At 47.6% G+C, this 20,582-nt stretch overlaps 2 protein-coding genes across 4 annotated transcripts; one reads left to right on the top strand and one right to left on the bottom strand.

Moving 5' to 3' along the window:
* The first annotated feature begins 146 nt into the window (after positions 1-146).
* GLS2 (glutaminase 2) lies at positions 147-16,071 on the top strand. 3 transcript variants are annotated; one of them, XM_055328237.1, is made up of 18 exons: positions 147-510; positions 6,860-6,959; positions 7,401-7,522; positions 8,134-8,263; positions 8,801-8,880; positions 8,970-9,133; positions 9,354-9,412; positions 11,077-11,109; positions 11,570-11,628; positions 12,120-12,186; positions 12,339-12,389; positions 12,608-12,784; positions 13,649-13,780; positions 13,894-13,986; positions 14,149-14,210; positions 14,698-14,774; positions 15,204-15,267; positions 15,408-16,071. In XM_055328237.1, exons 1-18 carry the CDS (start codon positions 329-331, stop codon positions 15,562-15,564), a joined length of 1,809 nt encoding a protein of 602 aa, XP_055184212.1. In that variant the 5' UTR covers positions 147-328; the 3' UTR covers positions 15,565-16,071. The 3 variants fall into 3 exon arrangements, with proteins under 3 accessions (XP_055184212.1, XP_055184213.1, XP_055184214.1); XM_055328238.1 differs by lacking the exon at positions 147-510 and adding an exon at positions 583-757; XM_055328239.1 differs by lacking the exon at positions 147-510 and adding an exon at positions 5,872-6,011.
* A 194-nt stretch (positions 16,072-16,265) lies between these two features.
* On the bottom strand, positions 16,266-18,023 carry SPRYD4 (SPRY domain containing 4). Its single transcript, XM_055328247.1, has 2 exons — positions 17,907-18,023; positions 16,266-17,596 (listed from the first exon to the last, which is right to left on the bottom strand). Exons 1-2 carry the CDS (start codon positions 17,989-17,991, stop codon positions 17,058-17,060), a joined length of 624 nt encoding a protein of 207 aa, XP_055184222.1. The 5' UTR covers positions 17,992-18,023; the 3' UTR covers positions 16,266-17,057.
* Between the last annotated feature and the right edge of the window lie 2,559 nt (positions 18,024-20,582).

The raw sequence follows: 20,582 nt of genomic DNA, 5'->3' as shown, positions 1-20,582 counted from the left end.
AGTGATTGGGCCTGTGCATTGTCCATCCAACCTCGCGCACCGCCCCTTTCTTACCCCGCGGCAAACGCCCTCCGCCCGGGTTTGTCTCCTACGCCGCTGGCCGCCGGTCCCCTGACCAGAGGGGTTGAGCGCACCTCGCGGAGGCCGGCGAGCTTCGGAGGCCGGCCCTTCCCGCTCCCACCCCACCCAGCGGGCCCGCCCCCTCACATCCTAGGCCCCGCGCTCCTCCACAGCGCTCCCCCCCGGCGGCGGCGCGTCCTCCGCCCTCCCTCCCGCCGCGGCTCAGACTCCCGGGGCGCTTCGGCCGAGCGGGAGGCGCGCTGGGGGGATGCGCTCCCTCAGGGCTCTGCAGGAGGCGCTGAGCGGGGCCGGCGCTCAGTGCCGGCTGGGAGGCTGGGGCCGCCCGAGCCGGAGCCCTCTCCTTGGCGGGGGCGTCCGGCACCACCTCAGTGAGGCCGCGGCGCTGGGCAGGGAGACGCCGCACAGCCACCAGCCGCAGCGCCAGGATCAGTAAGGCTTGCGGGACCGGGACAGGGGCAGGGGACGGGCTCGCTCCCACTCCCGCTGTCGTCTTGCCAGCTCCCGAGCCCCCTTACCCCGGGAGCGCATCTCCTCTCCCCTCTCTTCTCGCTCACTAGCCTGCGATGCCTTTTCCTTTAGATTTGGGGCTTTGGGTCCGCCGCGCTCGGGCGGTAAGGTGCCGTCCGCCCGGGAGGGCGCTGGGGCAGGTCGGTCCTCGGGATGGTGCCCGTCGAAGGTGCGTACCTCGCTGGGAGACGCAGGTGGGCGCGGAGTGTTGCCTGGTGCACGTGTCTGAGTGCAGGGCCGAGCGCGCACGGCGCATCCTCACCCCCCCTTCCAGGTCCACGGCTGTATTTTAGGGGATGCGTGCGTATGAAACGGCCTCTTGCTTAGAGCCCCGGTGGACTTGGGTCTCCCCATCTGTATGGCCTGTCTGTGTTTCGGCTTGTCCTCGGCGTGTAATGTGTGATGCGCGTGCATTACTAGTGCGCAGGTATGTGCGTGTGTCTTTTGCTTATGTGTTGGATGCGTGCGTTGTCAGGTCTCCCAAATCTGTAGGATAGGGGTAGTTTTCCAGTTGATTGTTGAATGAAAAAAATGGGGGGAAAATCATTAGATACAGATTTCCCCAAACCAGAACCAGTCAGCCCGTCATTTGTGCTGCCTGATTTAAAGGGCTCTCTTCCCTTGGGCTAATATTCTGTCCCAGAGGCTGCGCCTCTTCCCCTCCACCACCCAGGAGCAGTTGGAGGCAGAGCCTCTATTCCTCCAGACGCAGAGGAGATGAGCAGGAAATTTTGTCCTTTCCAGAAGCCAACGTAGACAGTGTCCACGTAACCCCTGCTCTATTATAGCAGGAACAGAAAACGGACCATCTCCTGTGTCCTTGACATGTACTGAATCATCAGTACATGTCAGAAAGACATGCACATCATTTTTAAACTAGCCAGACAGACATGGCACCCACTGTCTCACCACTACTGGAGCCCTTGTCCTGACAGATAACAGACCAGTAAGGTATGATTGACTTACTAATTTTTAGGCTATACTTGTCCATCAACCTCTTCTTAAGGAAATACAGAACATTTAAACACTCAGGAATAGGCCCTCTTTCTCCCGTTCTACTCTCTACTCTAACTTTTCCCAAATAATCTCCATGGGAGAAATGGTGAGATAGAGCAAAGCCTTAACCTCCCTCACCCTCAAGTCTTCTGCAGGATGGAGAGCAAGTGGTATCCCTGACTCCTTCCACACACACTTCCTTATCCAGTGGGGTCAGGTGATGGACGCGTTTTGGGGAACCTTGATCCTCCTGCCTATGGCTGTCTGTGCTCTCAGGGAATTCTTGCTAGGGCCCCTCATCGGGTGGTTCCCTTCATGGGCTCTGGGCGTGTGATACCATGATGGGGAGAGGTTCTTGTGTTTGAGGGGGGAAAGGCAGAAATGAGAAAACACCCAGTTATTCAGCTTCTTTTTTTATTTTTTAATATTTAGCTTTCTTATTTTTGATTATAAAAGAAAAATAAGAGTACCAAGAAGAAAATATCCCAATATTAGAGGTAACCAGTTAATGTTGTGGTATATATCCATATATACTCTATATATGTATGTATAAAATTTAACAAAAATAGGATCATATTCTTTGGTATTCATATTCTTTGGTAACCTATCTTTTTCATTTATGGACAGCTTTTAGTATTGAATGTGTGTGTCATATTGTCATTTTAATAGCTGCTATTTAGCCATTTTAAGATTACACTATACAAGGTATCATAATTTAGTTAACCAGTCTTCAGTTTGGTTACTGCATATTCTTGTGCACCCGTTCAGTTATTTCTTAGAGTAAATTCCTAGGAGATTTTCCTTCCAGAGACATCTGTCATCAATATCTTGTATAATCTTCTAGTGATGTTTTATGTATGTGTCAGCAAACACATGTTGATATTATTTCCCGTTCTTTTTTTTTTTAAATAAAAATGGTGTCATGCTATACACATTGTTCTGCACCTTGCTTTCCTCCCCCCCCCCCCAACATTATCTTGGAGATAAATCCATAACTGGGCCAAAAGAGTATGCAGTTTTCTTAAGGCTTGTGACACCTCAGTGGTGCGGCATTATTTCCTGTCTTCCTTTAGCTGCCAGGCACAGAAGCCTGCTCTAAAGTGTTCCTACATAATTGCCTTCTTGAATTATTCCTCAGATAGCTTTTTCCTCCCTTCTATCACCACATGGATCCTGTCCTCTCTATAGGCACTAGCCTCATTGTGACAATTGGATTTCCACAGAAAAAGAAATTCCCCTCTTCTGATATTCCTCCTCGCCCTAAATACAAACATGCCTGGTCTATTCCAAGCTTCTTGAGAGACTTTTTATTTTTTAATGGATTGTTTCAATAGAGAGTATGTCCATATTCATATACATCACACTCAATAAGTAGCATATACATATTCATATCATTCAAAATTCAAAATATAAAAAAAATATGTAGTGGGCAGTATCCCTCATACTCCTTTGCCCAGCACCAGCTTCATCACCCTAGAGGAAGGTAAATCAGGCTTACAGGTTTCTTTTCATTTCTTTTTCTTTTCTTTTTTTCTTTTACAGGTTTCTTATCTATCCTTCCAGAAATATTTTGTTCCTAAAGAGGCAAACATACTTTTTCCTTTTAAACATAAATAGTACCATACTATAAACATCGTTCTACAGCTTGCTTATATTAGTTAATATGACATCTTAGAGATTATTCCGTATCAGTACTTAAAGAACTTTCTCATTTCATTTTTCTTATACTGTATAATATTCCATTGCATGAATATACCATTATTTACCTAACCTGTTGATGAACACTTAGGTTGTTTCCAGTCTTACTAATAATGCAATAAATGTGAATATGTGACTTTGTGAACATATAGTCAAATTGTTGGGTCAAAGAGTCGTTGTTATTGTTTTAAGATTTTATTTATTTATTTGACAGAGATAGAGTGTGTGCACAAGCAGGAGGGAGGGGCAGAGGGAGAGGGAGAAGCAGACTCTCTGCTGAGCAGGGAGCCCAATGTTAGGCTGGATCCCAGGACCATGGCCCCAGTCGAAGGCGGTAACAACAGAGCCACCCAGATGCCCTGGGGTCAAAGAGTTTTAAAGGGTGTTAATCTCAAATAGCTGTCATCTTTGGAACGATCTGAAAACATATCCTCTAAATCTGTTAACATATTAATAGTAGAATTAATGAAGACCAAGAAGTCTTAATTACCTGGAATTTTAAGTGCTGTAAGCCATCAAAAGAGATACATTGGGGAAAAGGGACCTTACTAGAAATGTGACTTGGTAATTTTTTATTGAAAACCCACTGTGTGCTAGGGACTTTGCTCAATGTAATGAAGACAAGATATATAGAGGGAGAGAATAGCTATAGATAAAGGTATAGATATATAAAGATATAGATATAAAGGTATAGATATATATATATATATATACATAAAGGGGCGCCTGGGTGGCTCAGTTGGTTAAGCAGCTAAGTGTCTGCCTTCAGCTCAGGTCATGATCCCAGGGTCCTGGGATAGAGCTCCATGTCGGATTCCCTGCTCTGCAGGGAGTCTGCTTCTCCCTCTCCCTCTGCCTGCCACGCCCTCTGCCTGTGCATGCTCCCTGTCTCTCTTTCTGTCAAATAAAATACATTTTTTAAAGATTTTATTTATTCACAAGAGACACACAGAGGCAGAGACATTAGCAGAGAGAAAAGCAGGCTCCCTGCAGGGAGCCAGATGTGGGACTTGATCCTTGGACTCCAGGATCCCACCCTGGGCCAAAGGCAGGCACTCAACAACTGAGCCACCCAGGCGTCCCTAAATAAAAAAAAAGTTTTAAAAGATATATTAAGAGGGAAGGAGTGGGAGAATGGGCAAAATGGGTAAGGGGAGTGGGAGATACACACTTTAAAAATGTCAATTTTCTAATTTCAAATCAGAAGAATTAGAAGTCTTTAAAGCTTAAGGAAAGAAGGAAGGAAGGAAGGGAAAAAGAAAAGTAAAGAGAAATTTTTACACCTTGGGGCACCTGGCTGGCTCAGTCGGCTGGAGAGCATGCAATTCTTGATCTCCATATCATGAGTTAGAGCCCCATACTGGGCGTAGAGATTACTTAAAAATAAAATCTTGGGATCCCTGGGTGGTGCGGTGGTTTGGCGCCTGCCTTTGGCCCAGGGCGCGATCCTGGAGACCCGGGATCGAGTCCCACGTCGGGCTCCCGGTGCATGGAGCCTGCTTCTCCCTCTGCCTGTGTCTCTGCTTCTCTCTCTCTCTCTTCACTGTGTGCCTATCATAAATAAATAAAATAAAAAAAAATAAAATCTTTTTTAAAAAAAGAGAGAGAGAGAGAGAGCACAAATAAGCAGACCAGCAAGCAGAGGGAGAAGAAGCATCAGGGCTCTCTGCTGAGCAAGGAGCCCAGTGCAGGGCTCATTCCCAGGACTCTGGAATCATGACCTGAGCTGAAAGCAGATTCTTAACCAACTGTGAGCCACACAGGCACTCCAAAAATAAAATATTTTAAAAAAGACATTTTTACATCTTTTTATTCTGAATTTAATAACCCAAAAATATCATATCTGTTTAAATTTTTGCAGCATACGTCTAATTTAGTAAAAATAATGAATGTTGATTCTGAAAGAAAAAAAAAACCCACAAAGACCTAACAGTAGAGCAAGAGAGATTCTTCTGTCAGTAAGTCAGTAAGATGGTGGGTTGTGTCATACCAGCAGCATAAACAATATTGGGAGGTTTAAGGAAGCTTTTACAGAATGAGTACATTTTATCTGGACCTTGAAGGATGAGCAGGACTGTCCCAAGTGAAGGAGAAAAAAGGTCATCCGTACAGAAGTTGCAGCATAGGCAAAGGCAGGAAGCCTGACAATGCCTGGCCTGTTTGGGCGCCTACCTATTATCTGGCATAACTGGAGTATTGGGGCATTGTGGAGAATAGGAAAGGGATGTTGGCAGATTTTTTAATTATTATTATTTATTTATTTATTTGAAAGAGAGAGTGTCTGTGGGGCAGGGAGGGGCTGAGGGAGAGACTTCAGACTGACTCCCCGCTGAGCACGGATCCCAACTCAAAGCTTGACTCAGGCTCTATCCTAGGATTCCACAACCCATGAGATCATGACCTGAGCCAAAACCAAGAGTCAGATGCTTAACCTACTGAACGACCCTGGCACCCCTGTTGGCAGGTTTTAAAGAACCTTGAATGCTATACCAAGAAATAAGAACTTATTTTGCAGGCACTGGAGAACTATCAAAGGTTTTTTGTTTGTTTGTTTGTTTTAAGATTGTATTTATTTATTCATGAGAGAGACAGAGGCACAGACACAGGCAGAGGGAGAAGCAAGCTCACTGCGGGGAGCCCGATGTAAGACTCTATCCCCGATCTCCAGGATCACACCCCTGGGCTGAAGGTGGCAGTAAACTGCTGAGTCCCCCGGGCTGCTCTCAAAGGTTTTTGAATAGAGAAATTATATTTGAGTTTTTGAAAGAACTGGTACATTGTGGAAGATGGGTTGGAAGTCAAGGGAGTGTAGTAGCAGTTAGGGAACAGACATTATGGAGCTGATGCTAAAGAAGCATGGTTTACCGAGCATTTACTTTGTGAAAGACTTTTTCACAAAATTAATTAAGCCTACTTCACCCACGTGAAATAGATATTACTACCCTTATTTTACAGATGAGGAAGCAAACTCAGCAATATTAAATAACCTGACTTACTATCCATATTAAGGTCACACAGCTTTTAAGTGGCAAATTCTGGTTCTTTCTACTATGCCATGCTGGCACAGGGGAAGAAAAGAGGGTGGATTTCAGAAACATTATCATGGTTACCATGATGTGGGTTACCAACTGAACATGGATGTAAGGTATGGGAATTTTCCAAATGATTCCACGTTTCCAGCTTGGCACCTGGGTGAGTGATACTGCTATTAACCCAAATGGGGAGCACAGGAGGAAGAGCAGAGGGACGGAGGTGAGATAACCTCAGGTTAAGACATTTTGAATAGGCGGTGCCTATAGGCCATCTAGAAATGGAAGTCTAGAAAAGCTGTCTAGAAGGCTACTAGAAATAAAGATCTGAAGGTTAGGAACACAAGAAAGTGAGAGAATAAGATTTAAGACTTCCCAGCAAAGATGAGAAAGTTGGAATTATAGGGATAGATTAGATGGTTCAGGCAGGAGGCCTGAGTGAGATAGAGTGAGGACACATACCTATTTATAAGGCCATGTTCTTGGAGGAGGAGCAGGTAGCCGTTCTCACGCTCCTATCCTCCTTCCCTATCTCTGCCCCCAAACAGTGATTCATCAGAGAGTGGCATGCTATCCCGCCTGGGTGATCTCCTCTTCTACACTATTGCTGAAGGACAGGAACGAATCCCTATCCACAAGTTCACTACTGTAAGTTCCTCTCTATCTGCTCAGAATGCTGAGCCCTCAGGACCTCTGCAAAGTGGGAAAAGGAGGGTAGGACAAATGTAGGGCAGCTAATGCATTGCTTCACGAGGGTGAAAAATAACAGATGGCAGTAGATACCTAGAATCATAAGACAATCCCATCTCTCCTCCAGGCTGGGAAGATTAAACCCTCTGACTCAAACCGTATTCTTGGTTTGAGACTTTGACCCAAGGGGTTCAGAAACCAACTGCCTTGATGAAAAGGACAGGAAACCCGTATTAGCCTTCAAAGCTGTACCATGTCCCTCCTTTATTAGTCTGCAAATCCATTTGTTCTACCTGTTGTAGTAATTGGGGTTGAGCTAATTGTGATCCACTGGGAAAGAATATTAGGATTGCATTACTATCTTTCTAATTGACCTTACCAGGCTTCTTTCCCCTAAAGGCACTGAAGGCCACTGGACTGCAGACATCAGATCCCCGGCTCCGGGACTGCATGAGCCAGATGCGCCGCATGGTTCGAGAGTCCAGCAGTGGTGGCCTCTTGGACCGAGATCTCTTCCAAAAGTGAGGGCCCCGGAAACAAGAGCACCATTCTCAAAACTGTTCTGTGGACATAGACTGTAACAGCAGGGAGCTCTCGGGGATTGGATAGTTCAACCCCTCATTTTATTACTTGTGTATAACACAAGTAACATATGAATGTTCTATACTCATAAAAATGCAAGCAATGTGGAAATACATGTTCTCCTTTCCCTGTCTCCCCAATCCCAGTCCCCTTGCCCAGAAGTAAACATTGTTAACAAATTAGTGGATATCTTCTAGACGATGTCCTATGCATTTACGTACCAATAAGAATATATTTAAATATACTTATATGATTTAGGATTTTTAAAATATAAAGGTGACCCACTATACATATTATTTGGTTTTTTTTTTTTCTCATATCCCAAGGCACTGTGTCTTGGGCTATTTTTCCACATCATTACAACCCCTCATTTTAGGAGCAAAAGAAACCTAAGACCCAGAAAGATAAAGTGATATGCCAAAGCTCATACAGCTGTTGGTCCCAAACCTAATGACCACTCACACCTTCCTTATTCCCAACTTCCATGGCTCCAGAGTGAGTGACAGCTGCATCTCTCCAGCCCTCTAACCCAATCGTGTCTGGGATCCAGGTGTGTGAGCAGCAACATTGTGCTCCTGACCCAGGCATTCCGAAAGAAGTTTGTCATTCCTGATTTTGAGGAGTTCACGAGCCATGTGGATCGCATCTTTGAGGATGCCAAAGAGCTCACTGGAGGCAAAGTGAGGGCCAGGGGACTAAGGGAGGGGCAAGGGCTCTGGGCCAGATATACCTTGCTTCTTGGAAATTTCCTGGGGCTGGGAATCCATGGTTGAGAGATGAGAAGCAGAACCTTTAAAAATAGGGACAATGGCTTTATGTATTTCTATACATGTGATTTCTAGAGCAGATGAGGGAATCCAACCCCAATTTATGGGGACAATTGGTGTAAAGGATTCGATAGAACTTTGAAAAAGACCTATAGAATAATTAAGCCTAAGAGCCAATAAGGGAAGCTGACCCCAGAATTCTCCTGTTTTTACCTTCCATAGGCTTTACTGCCATCTCTATAGGAATAGGGCTACAGGAAGATAAGCCCTTCTTGGACTTAAGACTTGGGTGTCTCTGGGAACAACAGGCAGGAGGGAACCCATTGGCCTGAAGAAGACAGAATTTTCACTTTTATCTAGAAGATTCTCCTGACCCTGAACTTCAGCAGCTCTGTTTCCCCTCTCTATATCCATATTTCTGTTCTGTTTTCTCTCCCCACTCATGCCCAGGTGGCAGCCTATATCCCTCAGCTGGCCAAGTCCAATCCAGACCTTTGGGGCGTCTCCTTGTGCACTGTGGATGGTCAACGGTGAGATGCTGGGTGAGAGGGAGTGGGGAGGTAGGGCACAGGTGCAGAATGTAGGCTCGACCCCTTTCATGGCCCCTGTCTCCCTCCAGGCACTCCGTGGGCCACACAAAGATTCCCTTCTGCCTGCAGTCCTGTGTGAAGCCCCTCACCTATGCTATCTCCATAAGCACCCTAGGGACTGAGTACGTGCACAAGTTTGTGGGCAAGGAGCCCAGTGGCCTACGCTACAACAAGCTGTCCCTCAATGAGGAAGGTGAGTACTACCACGGCTCAGACCAGACTCCTAGATGTCCCCCCTTCTTATTCCCACCCATCCCTGAAGCCTTGTTCGTTTCTCTAACCCTCCTGATTAGCTCTGTCATTTCATCCTCCCCAGCAAAGAAATTTTTCTTGTCTAGCCTGCAGAGTGGGAAGGCTGTAAAGGAGGCTTTCTCAGCAGCTAATAAGACTCTGGGTGGTTTGTATTTCCCCAGGAATCCCCCATAACCCCATGGTCAATGCTGGTGCCATTGTCGTGAGCTCCCTGATCAAGGTCAGTGCCATCCTAGCTTTCTGGAAGGTACTATTCTCTAAACCCCCTTGTTCCTATGTTCCTCCTATCTGCCCAGCTCTCCAGGGAGATTGCTGGGGCTCTGATCCCTCTGTCCTCAGGAGGCAGTGAGGGCACACCAAGGACCCACATATGTTGAAGATGTTAGTAAAAGGAACTGCACCTCTGCCCCCACCCATGAGTCTGGAGCCCAGAGCTTCCTGGCCCTTAGAGAAGTGAGCAGGTCTTGACCCCTGCCTAGGACCAAGGGCCAAATGCCAGATACAGGGGGAGGACAGCACTATTGGGCACTGATTGGCTATTTCTGGGTGAGGGACGCAGAAAGAAGGGTGAATGGCCAGGCCAGGGCAGCTATTCACGTCACCTGAAACTGTGAGTTGGCCTTGAGCAAGGGTATCAGGCTGGCCTGTCAGCTGTAGGTCTCCCAGGGCTTGAGCAAGAACCTGAGAACAGTGTGGGCAGCAACACTCCAAAGCCAATCACAACCCCTCCTGAGGAAGGTGGTGTTAGGAACCCTCCCCTCAGGGACTCAGGTGTCAGAGTCCCTATGGTGTTGACACTATAGTTGACATGTGCAGGAAGCAATGGGATGTGGTGGGGGTGGGGTGAGAGACCAGGCTCAGGCTCTCCCCTTACCCTGGGATAGCTCTATCTACAGCTCTGTAGCCAGCACCTGTCTCATTCCATTCCCATCTAAGCAGGCCTTAATGGACCCAGCTCTCGGCTAAAATCTTCAGCTTTATCTCAGTTATCAATATAATTGGTATAATTGAATATTATATGCAACACATCTCTCATCCCATTCCTGTCACTCCAGTTGGAGATGGCTATGGGAGTCAGGGATAGGATAGAGGATGGCTCCAGGCTGGGCTGTAAGGGTTGAAGATGGGGATCAGGAATAGGAGTGGGGCTTTGGGACAGGACTGGAATCAGGAGAATGGGAGTGAGAGTCGGGGATGAGGGCTGGGATTGAGAATGGAATTGGAAGTGAGATTCAGATGGGTGAGACTCAGGGATGGGGTGAAATTATCTGTACTCATTACCTGATAATAAAATCTAGGGGATCCCTGGGTGGCGCAGCGGTTTGGCGCCTGCCTTTGGCCCAGGGCGCGATCCTGGAGACCCGGGATCGAATCCCACGTCAGGCTCCTGGTGCATGGAGCCTGCTTCTCCCTCTGCCTGTGTCTCTGCCTCTCTCTCTCTCTGTGACTATCATAAATAAATAAAAAAAATTAAAAAAAAGTATTAAAATCTAAATGATTTGGTTTTTTTTAAGATTTATTTATATATTTCATGAGAGACACAGAGAGAGGCAGAGACACACAGGCAGAGGGAGAAGCAGGCTCCACACAGGGAGCCCATGGGTGACGTCCCAGGACCTCAGGATTACGACCTGAGCCAAAAGCAACTGCCCAACTGCTGAGCCACCTAGGCATCCCTGATTTGGTTTTTAAGATCACTAGATATGCAGGTGTGCAAAAAAAATCTCAGTTGTTTAAAAAAAAAAAAGTTACGGTAAATGTAAAATATTCCCAGTAGCAAAACCAGTGTAAAACATTAAGCTGCACTAGGTGTTCCTGACATTGCCCTGTCATCATTTTAGGCTTGGAATGCTGATCTCAATCTCTTTCTTTCCCTCTTTCCAGATGGACTGTAACAAAGCAGAGAAGTTTGATTTTGTAAGTTCCCTTGCTACTCAGCCCCTGGCTGCTTTTCTCCATAGCATGTTGTCCCCTCCAGCTGCCCCAGTGCCTGGCTCTAACCCCACTGATAGTGCACCAGGCCATGCTGGAAGTCTTATTTGCAGAGATGTGGGAATCTGTGGCCTCAGAGGGGAGAGTCTCCAGAGTTCCTGCTGCGACAAGAACCTAGGAGTTCAGGAGGGTTAGTCAGGCTAGTATGTGTTTACTAGGGGTCCTCACCCACATGATGCCTTTCATGCTTCTTTTTCCTTTTTTTTTTTAATATTTTATTTATTTATTCATGAGAGAGGCAGAGACATAAGCAGAGGGAGAAGCAGGCTCCCCACAGGGAGCCCGATGCGGGACTCCATCCCAGGACCCTGGGATCACACCCTGAGCCGAAGGCAGACCCTCAACCACTGAGCCACCCAGGCATCCCTCCCTTTTTCTCTTTTAGGTGTTACAGTATCTGAACAAAATGGCTGGGAACGAATACATAGGTTTCAGCAATGCCACGTAAGGCCCTGTTCACAGAATTGGCTGACTACATTGTGGGATGTGTGCACGTACGATGGAGGAGGGGGATGATGGGATCTGGAGAGGAAGAAATCCAGGGGAATTTTGGCCACCTGGATTCCTCTGAGCCCATTCATTGACATTTGTTTACTTTGCAAAAGAATTAGTTCCATTTCTACTTAGTACTTAGGCGGTGTGAGGGTTTATTCCTCAGCCCTTTCTTGCCAAGCCTCTCAAAGCCAAGAACCTCCTCACTTTTCCCAGACTAGATGACTAGACAGTTTGGGGGTTGGTTTCTTTTTTTACACTTTACAATAAAGCTATGCCGAGTGCTTGCTCAGGGTCAGAAGTTCCCTCTGGTATTCCTGTGAGGATTTATACAGGATTCAGTTTGACATGTGTGATCTAGTTCTCTCGGGGAAAGTATTTTTCCCCCTTCTTCTTAAACCCACCCCTCAAACGTCAAGTACTAAATTGGGTGTTTGCTTCAGATTCCAGTCAGAGAAGGAAACAGGGGATCGGAATTATGCCATCGGCTATTATCTAAAGGAAAAGAAGGTAACTGGGAGAGGCCGGTAGAGAAAGTCCCTGGGAATTCTGCAGCTGGTGGAAGGGCACATGGGGTTGTGGACTCGGGTGGACACCTTTGGCAGTGTGCCAGGGTATGCTGATGGCAGAAGAGAAATGCTCTCCCTTCTTCTTCCTTGCAGTGCTTTCCTAAGGGGGTGGACATGATGGCTGCTCTTGATCTCTATTTCCAGGTGAGCAAACACTGCTGTCCTGCTTGGGGCCGGGGGAACGGACACACTGCCATCCTTGCTCTGACCCACAAGAGAGATACTCCTCTCTAGTGGTTAGTGTCCTGCAGAAACACCAGGGGAGCCTTTTGAAAGATCAGGATGCCAAGAACATTGTTCTGCACGCAAGAACACAGCGTTCAGAGCCACACGGCATCCTCACCTCCGCCTTGTCCCTGTAGCTGTGCTCCGTGGAGGTGACCTGTGAGTCGGGCAGCGTCATGGCAGCCACCCTGGCCAACGGCGGGATCTGCCCCATCACGGGGGAGAGCGTCCTGAGTGCTGAAGCAGTGCGCAACACCCTCAGCCTCATGCACTCCTGCGGCATGTACGACTTCTCGGGCCAGTTTGCCTTCCACGTGAGTACCTCTGACCCTGCCATCCATTTGCCACCCGCTCCAAGCCAAGGAGTGAGGACATGGAGTCCCTGAAGGTGGAAGCTGGCAGCTTGTTCCCACCTCTCCTTCACTAACTTCTCACCTGGCAATTAGGCTGAGAATCGGGGATCCCTGGGTGGCTCAGCGGTTTAGCGCCTGCCTTTGGCCCAGGGCGCAGTCCTGGAGTCCCGGGATCGAGTCCCGCGTCGGGCCTCCAGCATGGAGCCTGCTTCTCCCTCCTCCTGTGTCTCTGCCTCTCTCTCAATCTCTGTGTCTATAATGAATAAATAAATCTTAAAAAAAAAATTAGGCTGAGGATCCTTAGGGGAATTTGTCAAATACCCTGAGTCCCTCAAACACATAAATACATAATGGTGCAGCTTCTGAACCCTTCTCTGCCCCCATCGTGTACCTGGCCGCTTCTCCTCCAGGTCTGTTTAGATGTCACTTCCTCAGTGACTTTGCTGACCATCCTGCCTCCTACTGGGACCCCCCTCCCACTTCATCCTCCATCAGAGCACCCTACTTCTTTTTTCCTGTGTTTTCTCATAAGCCATGATTTTTTTTGTCTTTTGGTCATCTATCTTCTGTCACCAGAATGAAGTCCAGTGAAACTGTCCTAGTTGTAGAGCAGCATCAGGCATAGCACAGACACTCAAGTATTTCCTTACTGAAGCCATGAATTTAAGGGGGATAGGGCAGGAGAGGAGTAAGAAGCTAATTAACAAGCCAAGAGGTTGAGATGGATGTGACTTTACCTATGCAGTCATCTGGGATAGACCAATTTAATAATCCAGAACTTGAGGGTACCTCTAGCTCATCCTCAGTTTCAACTTCATCCCCAAGGTGGGCCTGCCAGCCAAGTCAGCTGTGTCAGGAGCCATCCTCCTAGTGGTACCCAATGTCATGGGAATGATGTGTCTGTCACCTCCACTGGACAAGCTAGGGAACAGCCATAGGGGCATCAGCTTCTGCCAGGTGAGCTACTTTGCATGTAAGACTTAATGTTTTTGAATGAGTAAATGAAACAATTTTGAGCTCCTACTAAGTGCGGGGAGTAAGTAGACAATCTCTTTGGCTTACAACTGTAGAAGCTGGTATCTCTCTTCAATTTCCACAACTACGACAACCTGAGGCACTGTGCTCGGAAGTTAGACCCACGGCGTGAAGGGGGAGAAGTTCGGGTAAGGAAAACCCCGGATGGCTTGTAAGAATATTTCAGAATAGAACATTCTATAATGCTTTAGCAATACCCTTGGCTAAGCATCTTTGGAGAAGGGTCACAGGGCAAAGCTGGGCATGGGTGAGCGCAGAGTCACAATCTCAGGTGGGTATTTGTTTTCTAGAACAAGACTGTGGTGAACCTGTTATTTGCTGCCTATAGTGGAGATGTCTCAGCTCTTCGAAGGTACCAAATAAACAACGAAATAGTCCTGGTCAGAGATCTCATTATGAGTCAACACAGCAAAATAGTTAAGTGCTTCAGCTTTAGAGCCAGATAGATTGGATAGACTGCATTTAAATGAGATTATTTTAAGTACAGTGACTGCCATGTGATAAGAATTTAAATAATGGCAGGCGGCCACTGTTATGATTAACTTCAGTGTTAAGAGCAGAGTCCTAGGAGGTAAGGACTCTGCTTCAAATAGATCACCAACATCAACAAACACGTACTGGGCACCTACCACGAATAGGCAGTGATGTTTCTGGAAGCATCCCACCCCTGTCTGATTTGGAAGTCTCATCTGGGTATAGAACATGATTATGCAGGGTCTACACATCTTACCAAGCTGTTTTACTTTTCTGGAACCCATCCATTCTAACCCCACCTCAGAAAAGACAGTACTGATTCTAGGCTGATCTAGGTAACTCCAAATGCTTTCCACTACCCTCAGGTTTGCCTTGTCAGCCATGGACATGGAACAGAAAGACTATGATTCCCGCACAGCCCTGCATGTTGCTGCAGCTGAAGGTATCTGAAGGTTAAATAAAAGGGGAAGCAGATCTTAACTTTTTCTTTTGTTTTTTAAATAGTTTATTTTTATTTTTTAAGTAAACTCTACTCCCAACGTGGGGTTTGAACTCCCAACCCTGAGTTGTGTGCACAAGAGTCACATGCTCTACTTACTATGCTAGCCAAGTGCCCCCAAGACCATTTCCTATCTACCAAGAGTATTCCCTATCATATATGCCCTTAAGGTTACAGGGGCAGCAACTAGTTTTGTCCAGATGCCCTGCGGTTTGCAGGCCAACTATGATTGGGTGCTGCAGGGAACAAAATGAAGAGGCCTTTCCCCCTTCCCTCTTCGTTTAGGCTCCAGCTGCTGAGGTCTGTACTAATGTTAACACCAAAAGGTTGAGAATCTGCACTATCTCATTTTCCTTTGGCCCATATTCCTAGGACACATCGAAGTTGTTAAATTCCTGATTGAAGCTTGCAAAGTGAATCCTTTTGTCAAGGACAGGTGAGTAAGATTAAGCTAAAAGGGGGGCAGGGGCTAGGCAACAGCTTCTCTACCACTGCCCTCCAGCCACCATAGTCTTAGATGTAACCAGAGCACCGTTGGTGTCTTCTTTGCCTGATCATGGTCTTTGTTCCTTTTAGGTGGGGCAACGTTCCCTTGGATGATGCTGTGCAGTTCAACCACCTGGAGGTTGTGAAACTGCTGCAGGATTACCAGGACTCCTACACACCATCTGAGACTCAGGCCGAGGCAGCGGCTGAGGCCCTGTCCAAAGAGAACTTAGAGAGCATGGTGTGAGCATGGGACATGCACACAGTCCCTGCTCAGAAAAAGCACGAGCTGGCCACACCCTCAATCCATAACCACCAAACATGCTATGGAGAGCCACCTTGCTTCAGTGGGGACCAAAACTTAGGCCACTGCTTCCTGTGAGAGTGAAAATACCCCATTCCCTTGAAAGAGCATAGAGAAGTGCCTTGGTGGACACATGCAGTAGAGCAATCCACGGAGACTATGAGCTGCTTCCAGGTACACCCTAATGGTTGGGCCCACTTAAAATCATCCCAGGTCTTCACCCAGGTCCCCTCTCCCTCTCCCTAAAGAAACCATCATGGGAGACACAGAAATACTCCGGTAAAGAGGTCTTAGCTACCATGCACAGGTGTATATCCACAGAAGAAGTGGGACAGCTATGTTCCAGGCTTTAAGAGCCTGGACAGGTCTGCCCTCCTTGGCTGGGAAGTACTGCTGCTACTGCTAATTTTATAGACAGAGAAAGTATTTTGTGCTCAAATAAACTTTAATTACACAAATTATTTTTGTTAAATCCCATCCTTCTCTCTCTTCTAGAGGCATCCAGCTGCATCACTATCATAAAGGTAGAGTAAGAGGGAACCACAGAGCCCAAACAATACATATTTCACATAGATACTCACCCCACCACGTTTTTCTCAACCCCAACTACTGCTGTAGGCTAACTGTATTCTGCTGCCAGAGATCAGGTTGCAGGGGTGGGCTGATGCTTGGAGGTTTGGGACTGAGCAGGCCCAAAAATGGATTGTGCAAGACCTCAGGCATCCCTCCTCCCTCTGGAAGTTCCAACTGCAGCAAAAGTACCTTGTCTCCTTTGGTTGTGGTTGTAACTGACCCAGTGATTATACCAGATGTCAGAGGTGTGCAGATTAAGGCAGACGGACTGTGGGTGGTGACAGCTGCAGCTATGTGGGGCTGAGAGTCTGGCACTGAGGTACTGGGGAAGGAGGGCTCGGTTTCAGCCACCGTAAAGCACTTTATGAGGGAGGCAGAGCCCAGACTGCATATACGCTGTAAAGGGGCAAGTCACTGACTGCACCACTCTTCCAGCCAGAGGTAGAAAGGATTTACTCTGGAGAGATCCTGTAGAGCCCCAAGGAAAAAAATCACATGTGGGCAAAGGGAGGCAGAGGGTATCACAGTGGTGAATACATTCAAACAATTTGAAAGCTAAGACCCCAGGACTGAATGCAGTCTGAGACAGGTCTGGGCACAGGGAGGCAGAGGGACTGAAGGAAGCCAGCCAGGCAAGGTACACTCATGATAGCTTAGGACACTGGCAGTGGCTTGGGGGAGGGGAAAAGTGGCTGTATGCCTAGCTTTCTCAGGGTATGGGAGAAGAAGATGACTAGGATATTGCACAGAGGACCCAACACTGAATTTTGAGAGTTAGAGATTGCTTGGTGGCAAAATTAAAAGGTTTCACTTTCAGAGGAGATTGGCCAAGAGCATAATTAGGGACTCCAGTGAGGGACATGCTAGAGGCCTTCAGGCACCTCGAGCCCTGAGTGGGTCAGCAGCTCTCCATCCCAAAGGGCGAAGGCAGGTACCACTGGACCTCGGAAATCGGTCTGTATGGTGTGGACCACAGCGACCCCACTCACGTCCACCAGGCTCAGCTTCTGGGCCTCATACTCCAGCAGCAGCCCCACCTTCTCTGGCTGCCCGATGCCCTCAATGGGGGCTTTTTCGTTGGCCAACATGGTGTGCCACTTGCGCTGAGCATAAGCGAACACCCAGGAACGCTCATCAACACCGATGCAACTATCCCGGGACATGTCCACGTCTGCCACTCCTATCCGGAACTGGTGGGAGCGTTTCACCGTCACCTCCCAGTAGTGTCTGCCACTGGTGACCGCCGTGTCTGCCAGCACCACGGCCCACTCCCGGAAGCGCTCCACGTTCAGGGCCACCTTGGTGGGCTCCAATCCCACTATGCCGTATTTGACGCCCGTGTCACCTTTGAAGAGGGCCAGGCTGCTGTGGGCAGTTTTTTCTTCCAGTTTGAAACTGATGCCTGCGAGCAGAGCAAAGAGACTGGATGATGACGGGGGTAGAACCGTAGGCCTAGGGATACGTGCACAGGACGATCCGAGGCCGCGGTCGGGGAGCTCACGAGTACACAGAAAAGCGTCAGGACGTCAGCGGGCAAGAGCGGGGCACGTTAATATGGGCCTCGGGCTCGAGGAAGCCTCGGGGTAAACAGACCGTGTCCCATGTTTGGACTCTCAAGACCAACGCAGATCGGGAGGGGGAATGACCCAAAAGGGCTCCCGGGAATGCAGAAACCATTTGGGAGGTAAAGGAGTGAGAGGAGATAGTCTTACCTCTGCGGGCTTCGGCGGCAGCAAGCCCCAAGCGTTCGGCTCCCCGGCGGCACAGGCACAACGAACGTGCGAAGGGCAGCGCCATCTTGCGCCAGGGCTGAACAGGGCACGCCCCCGGCCGCACACGCCGCCATCTGCCCGCCTGCCCCCTTCCGACGTGGTGCGCGACAGGCCGCCGCGCGGCGTGATGACGTAGGGGCCCGCGCCCAGGACGGGGCGGCCATCTTGGCGCGTTCTGCGTGGGTGCGTCCGGGCTTGGCACGGTTTGTTTGTTTTTCCCGAGGGGACTGCTGCTCACACGTTTAGCAAGGAGGACCTTTAAAAAGGTAGCGTAGCAGGGTGTCGAGCATAGATTTTAGAATTAATAATAGGATTCGAACGCAGCTCCGCTGCGTGACTTGGGGCAAATCACTTAACTTCTCCCGAGACTTAGTGTCTTACTTTGTAAAACAAAAATAACCACCCTCCAGACCTTGGTAAAAATTAGAAAGAATAGCCTAGAATACAACTTGACAGCAGCCACTAGGTTAAATGGTTTGATAAATAGTAATACGTAAATAGTATAAATATTGGTTTTGTGTTTTCAGGGTTATTGCAGAAGGACTGACTTGCAGGCTTGTATGCCCGTCTACCTTTTAGACATTTCTACCCGGATACGCCCCATCCCTCGCCAGCCAGCCTGAAACTTAACAGGTCTAAAACTTTGTTCTCACATTTACACAAGCTTCCTCTTTCGCTTGGTTCCCGGACCTCTGTGATCTGCAACCCATAACCAGCCCACTACCCACGCCCGAAACCTGGAAGTCCTTGACTTGTCTCTCTAGTCACATATCTGATTATCCTTTTTTTTAAAGATATTATTTATTTTTAAAAAAGATTTTATTTATTCATGAGAGACACAGAGGGAGAAGCAGGCTCCATGCAGGGAGCCCAACGTGGGACTCGATCCCGGGTCTCTAGGGTCAAGCCCTGGGCCGAGGGCAAAGCTTAACCGCTGAGCCACCCGGGGATGCCAAAACCTGATTATCCTTGAACCCCAATCACATTATTTTTCCCCTGGACTACTGCATTATCCTTCTAACTGGACTCCCCAGTCTCCCCGGTGCTGCAAGGATGTAACATTTAAAGAGGCAGCTACTTATCTGTTAGGTGTTTTGGGTTTGTTTTTGTTTTTGTTTTTAGATTTTATTTATCTGAGAGAGTGAGTGAGAGCTTGAGCGGAGAGAGGGATAGAGGGAGAAGCAGACTCCCTGCTGAGCAGGGAGCCCCATGTAAGCTCAATCCCAGGACCTGAGATGAAGGCAGACACAGGTTGGAGCCAGGGGCACCTGAGTGGCTCAGTTGGTTAAGCATCTGCTTTCAGCTTAGGTCATGATCCTAGGGTCCTAGAATAGAGCCCCATATGGGTTTCTTGCTCAGCAGGGAGCCTGCTTCTTTCTCTCCCTCTGCCTGCCACTCCCTTGCTTGTGCACATGCCTTCTCTCTCTCTGACAGACACAGGGAGGTAGAGATACAGGGAGAGAGAGAAGCAGGCTCTCTGCGAGGGGAGCCTGATGTGGGACTTGATCCCAAGACTCTGGGATCAAGACCTGAGCCAAAGGCAGTTGCTCAACCACTGAGCCACCCAGGTGTCCCTAAATAAAATATTTTAAAAAGCAGAAGAAAAAAAAACAAAACAGTCTGAGCCACCTAGGCACCCCTCCTCACCTGTTAGGTTCTTATGAATGGGTTCTTAAGAACTCTTAGGAGTGGGGATTAAGTCCTTTATTCTCTGTGCTCTAAGGCCTCAGTATTAGCACAAAGTGTACTATTGTTTTTTAATTAATAAATGAATGAGGATAAAGGGAGTAAGTTTTGTGCCCGTTATTGCAGTGCGGTGGCTGGCTCATTCTCTCCAACAGGCGTCAGCCTGGTCCAGCCTTTACATCCTGCCTAATGTGTGAGAAGAGAGGTTTCTATTTCTCTTAAGCCTCGGAGCAAAGGCATGGAGGACAGATTTCCTACAGAAAAGTCCTGCTCTATCAATACTTTGCATTTTGCTGGTAATTAGAGGAAAGTTCTTAAATTCTGTTCCTGTAGTTTTTCTTCTTAGGTTCCATCGTGAAAGCTGAAGCAATCACTGCACATTCCTCACAGTCACTTAGACATATCTCTATTACTTTATTCCTTGCTCAGGAAAATAACTTCTTGCCTTTTGTATTATTCTTTCACAGACTGACCATCCATCTGATAAATTTACTTTCACCATTCAGGTGATTTACTTACCTTGATGCTAATATACAATAGTTAATCCTTAACATTTCCATGCTTAATAATTAAGTTATAGTTTCCCTTGACAGACAAAAGGGGAAAAGCCATTCAAGGCATAGGGAACAGCTTCTGCTAAAGCACTGGATAATGAAATAGAATGAGGTGTTTGAGGAGCCACAAGAAGCATAAAATTGCCAGGGCCTCATGCTGGGGAGATATGGAGAACAGTTGGAAGAGTAGAGGCTGAATTATGAAGAGTTGTGTGTTCATAGTAAGAATGTCTTTCAAGCGTTCGTGAGCTGTTGAAGGGACACAAATGACAAATTACAGGTACTTTCACTGAAGATTTTATTTATTTATTTATTTATTTATTTATTTATTTATTTATTTGAGAGAGCATGTGTACACAATTGAGGGGAGGGGCAG

This window comes from Nyctereutes procyonoides, unplaced genomic scaffold (genome assembly GCF_905146905.1).
Source record: "Nyctereutes procyonoides isolate TBG_1078 unplaced genomic scaffold, NYPRO_anot_genome, whole genome shotgun sequence".
NCBI lineage: Eukaryota > Metazoa > Chordata > Mammalia > Carnivora > Canidae > Nyctereutes > Nyctereutes procyonoides.
This window is presented reverse-complemented; position numbering and strand designations above follow the sequence as displayed.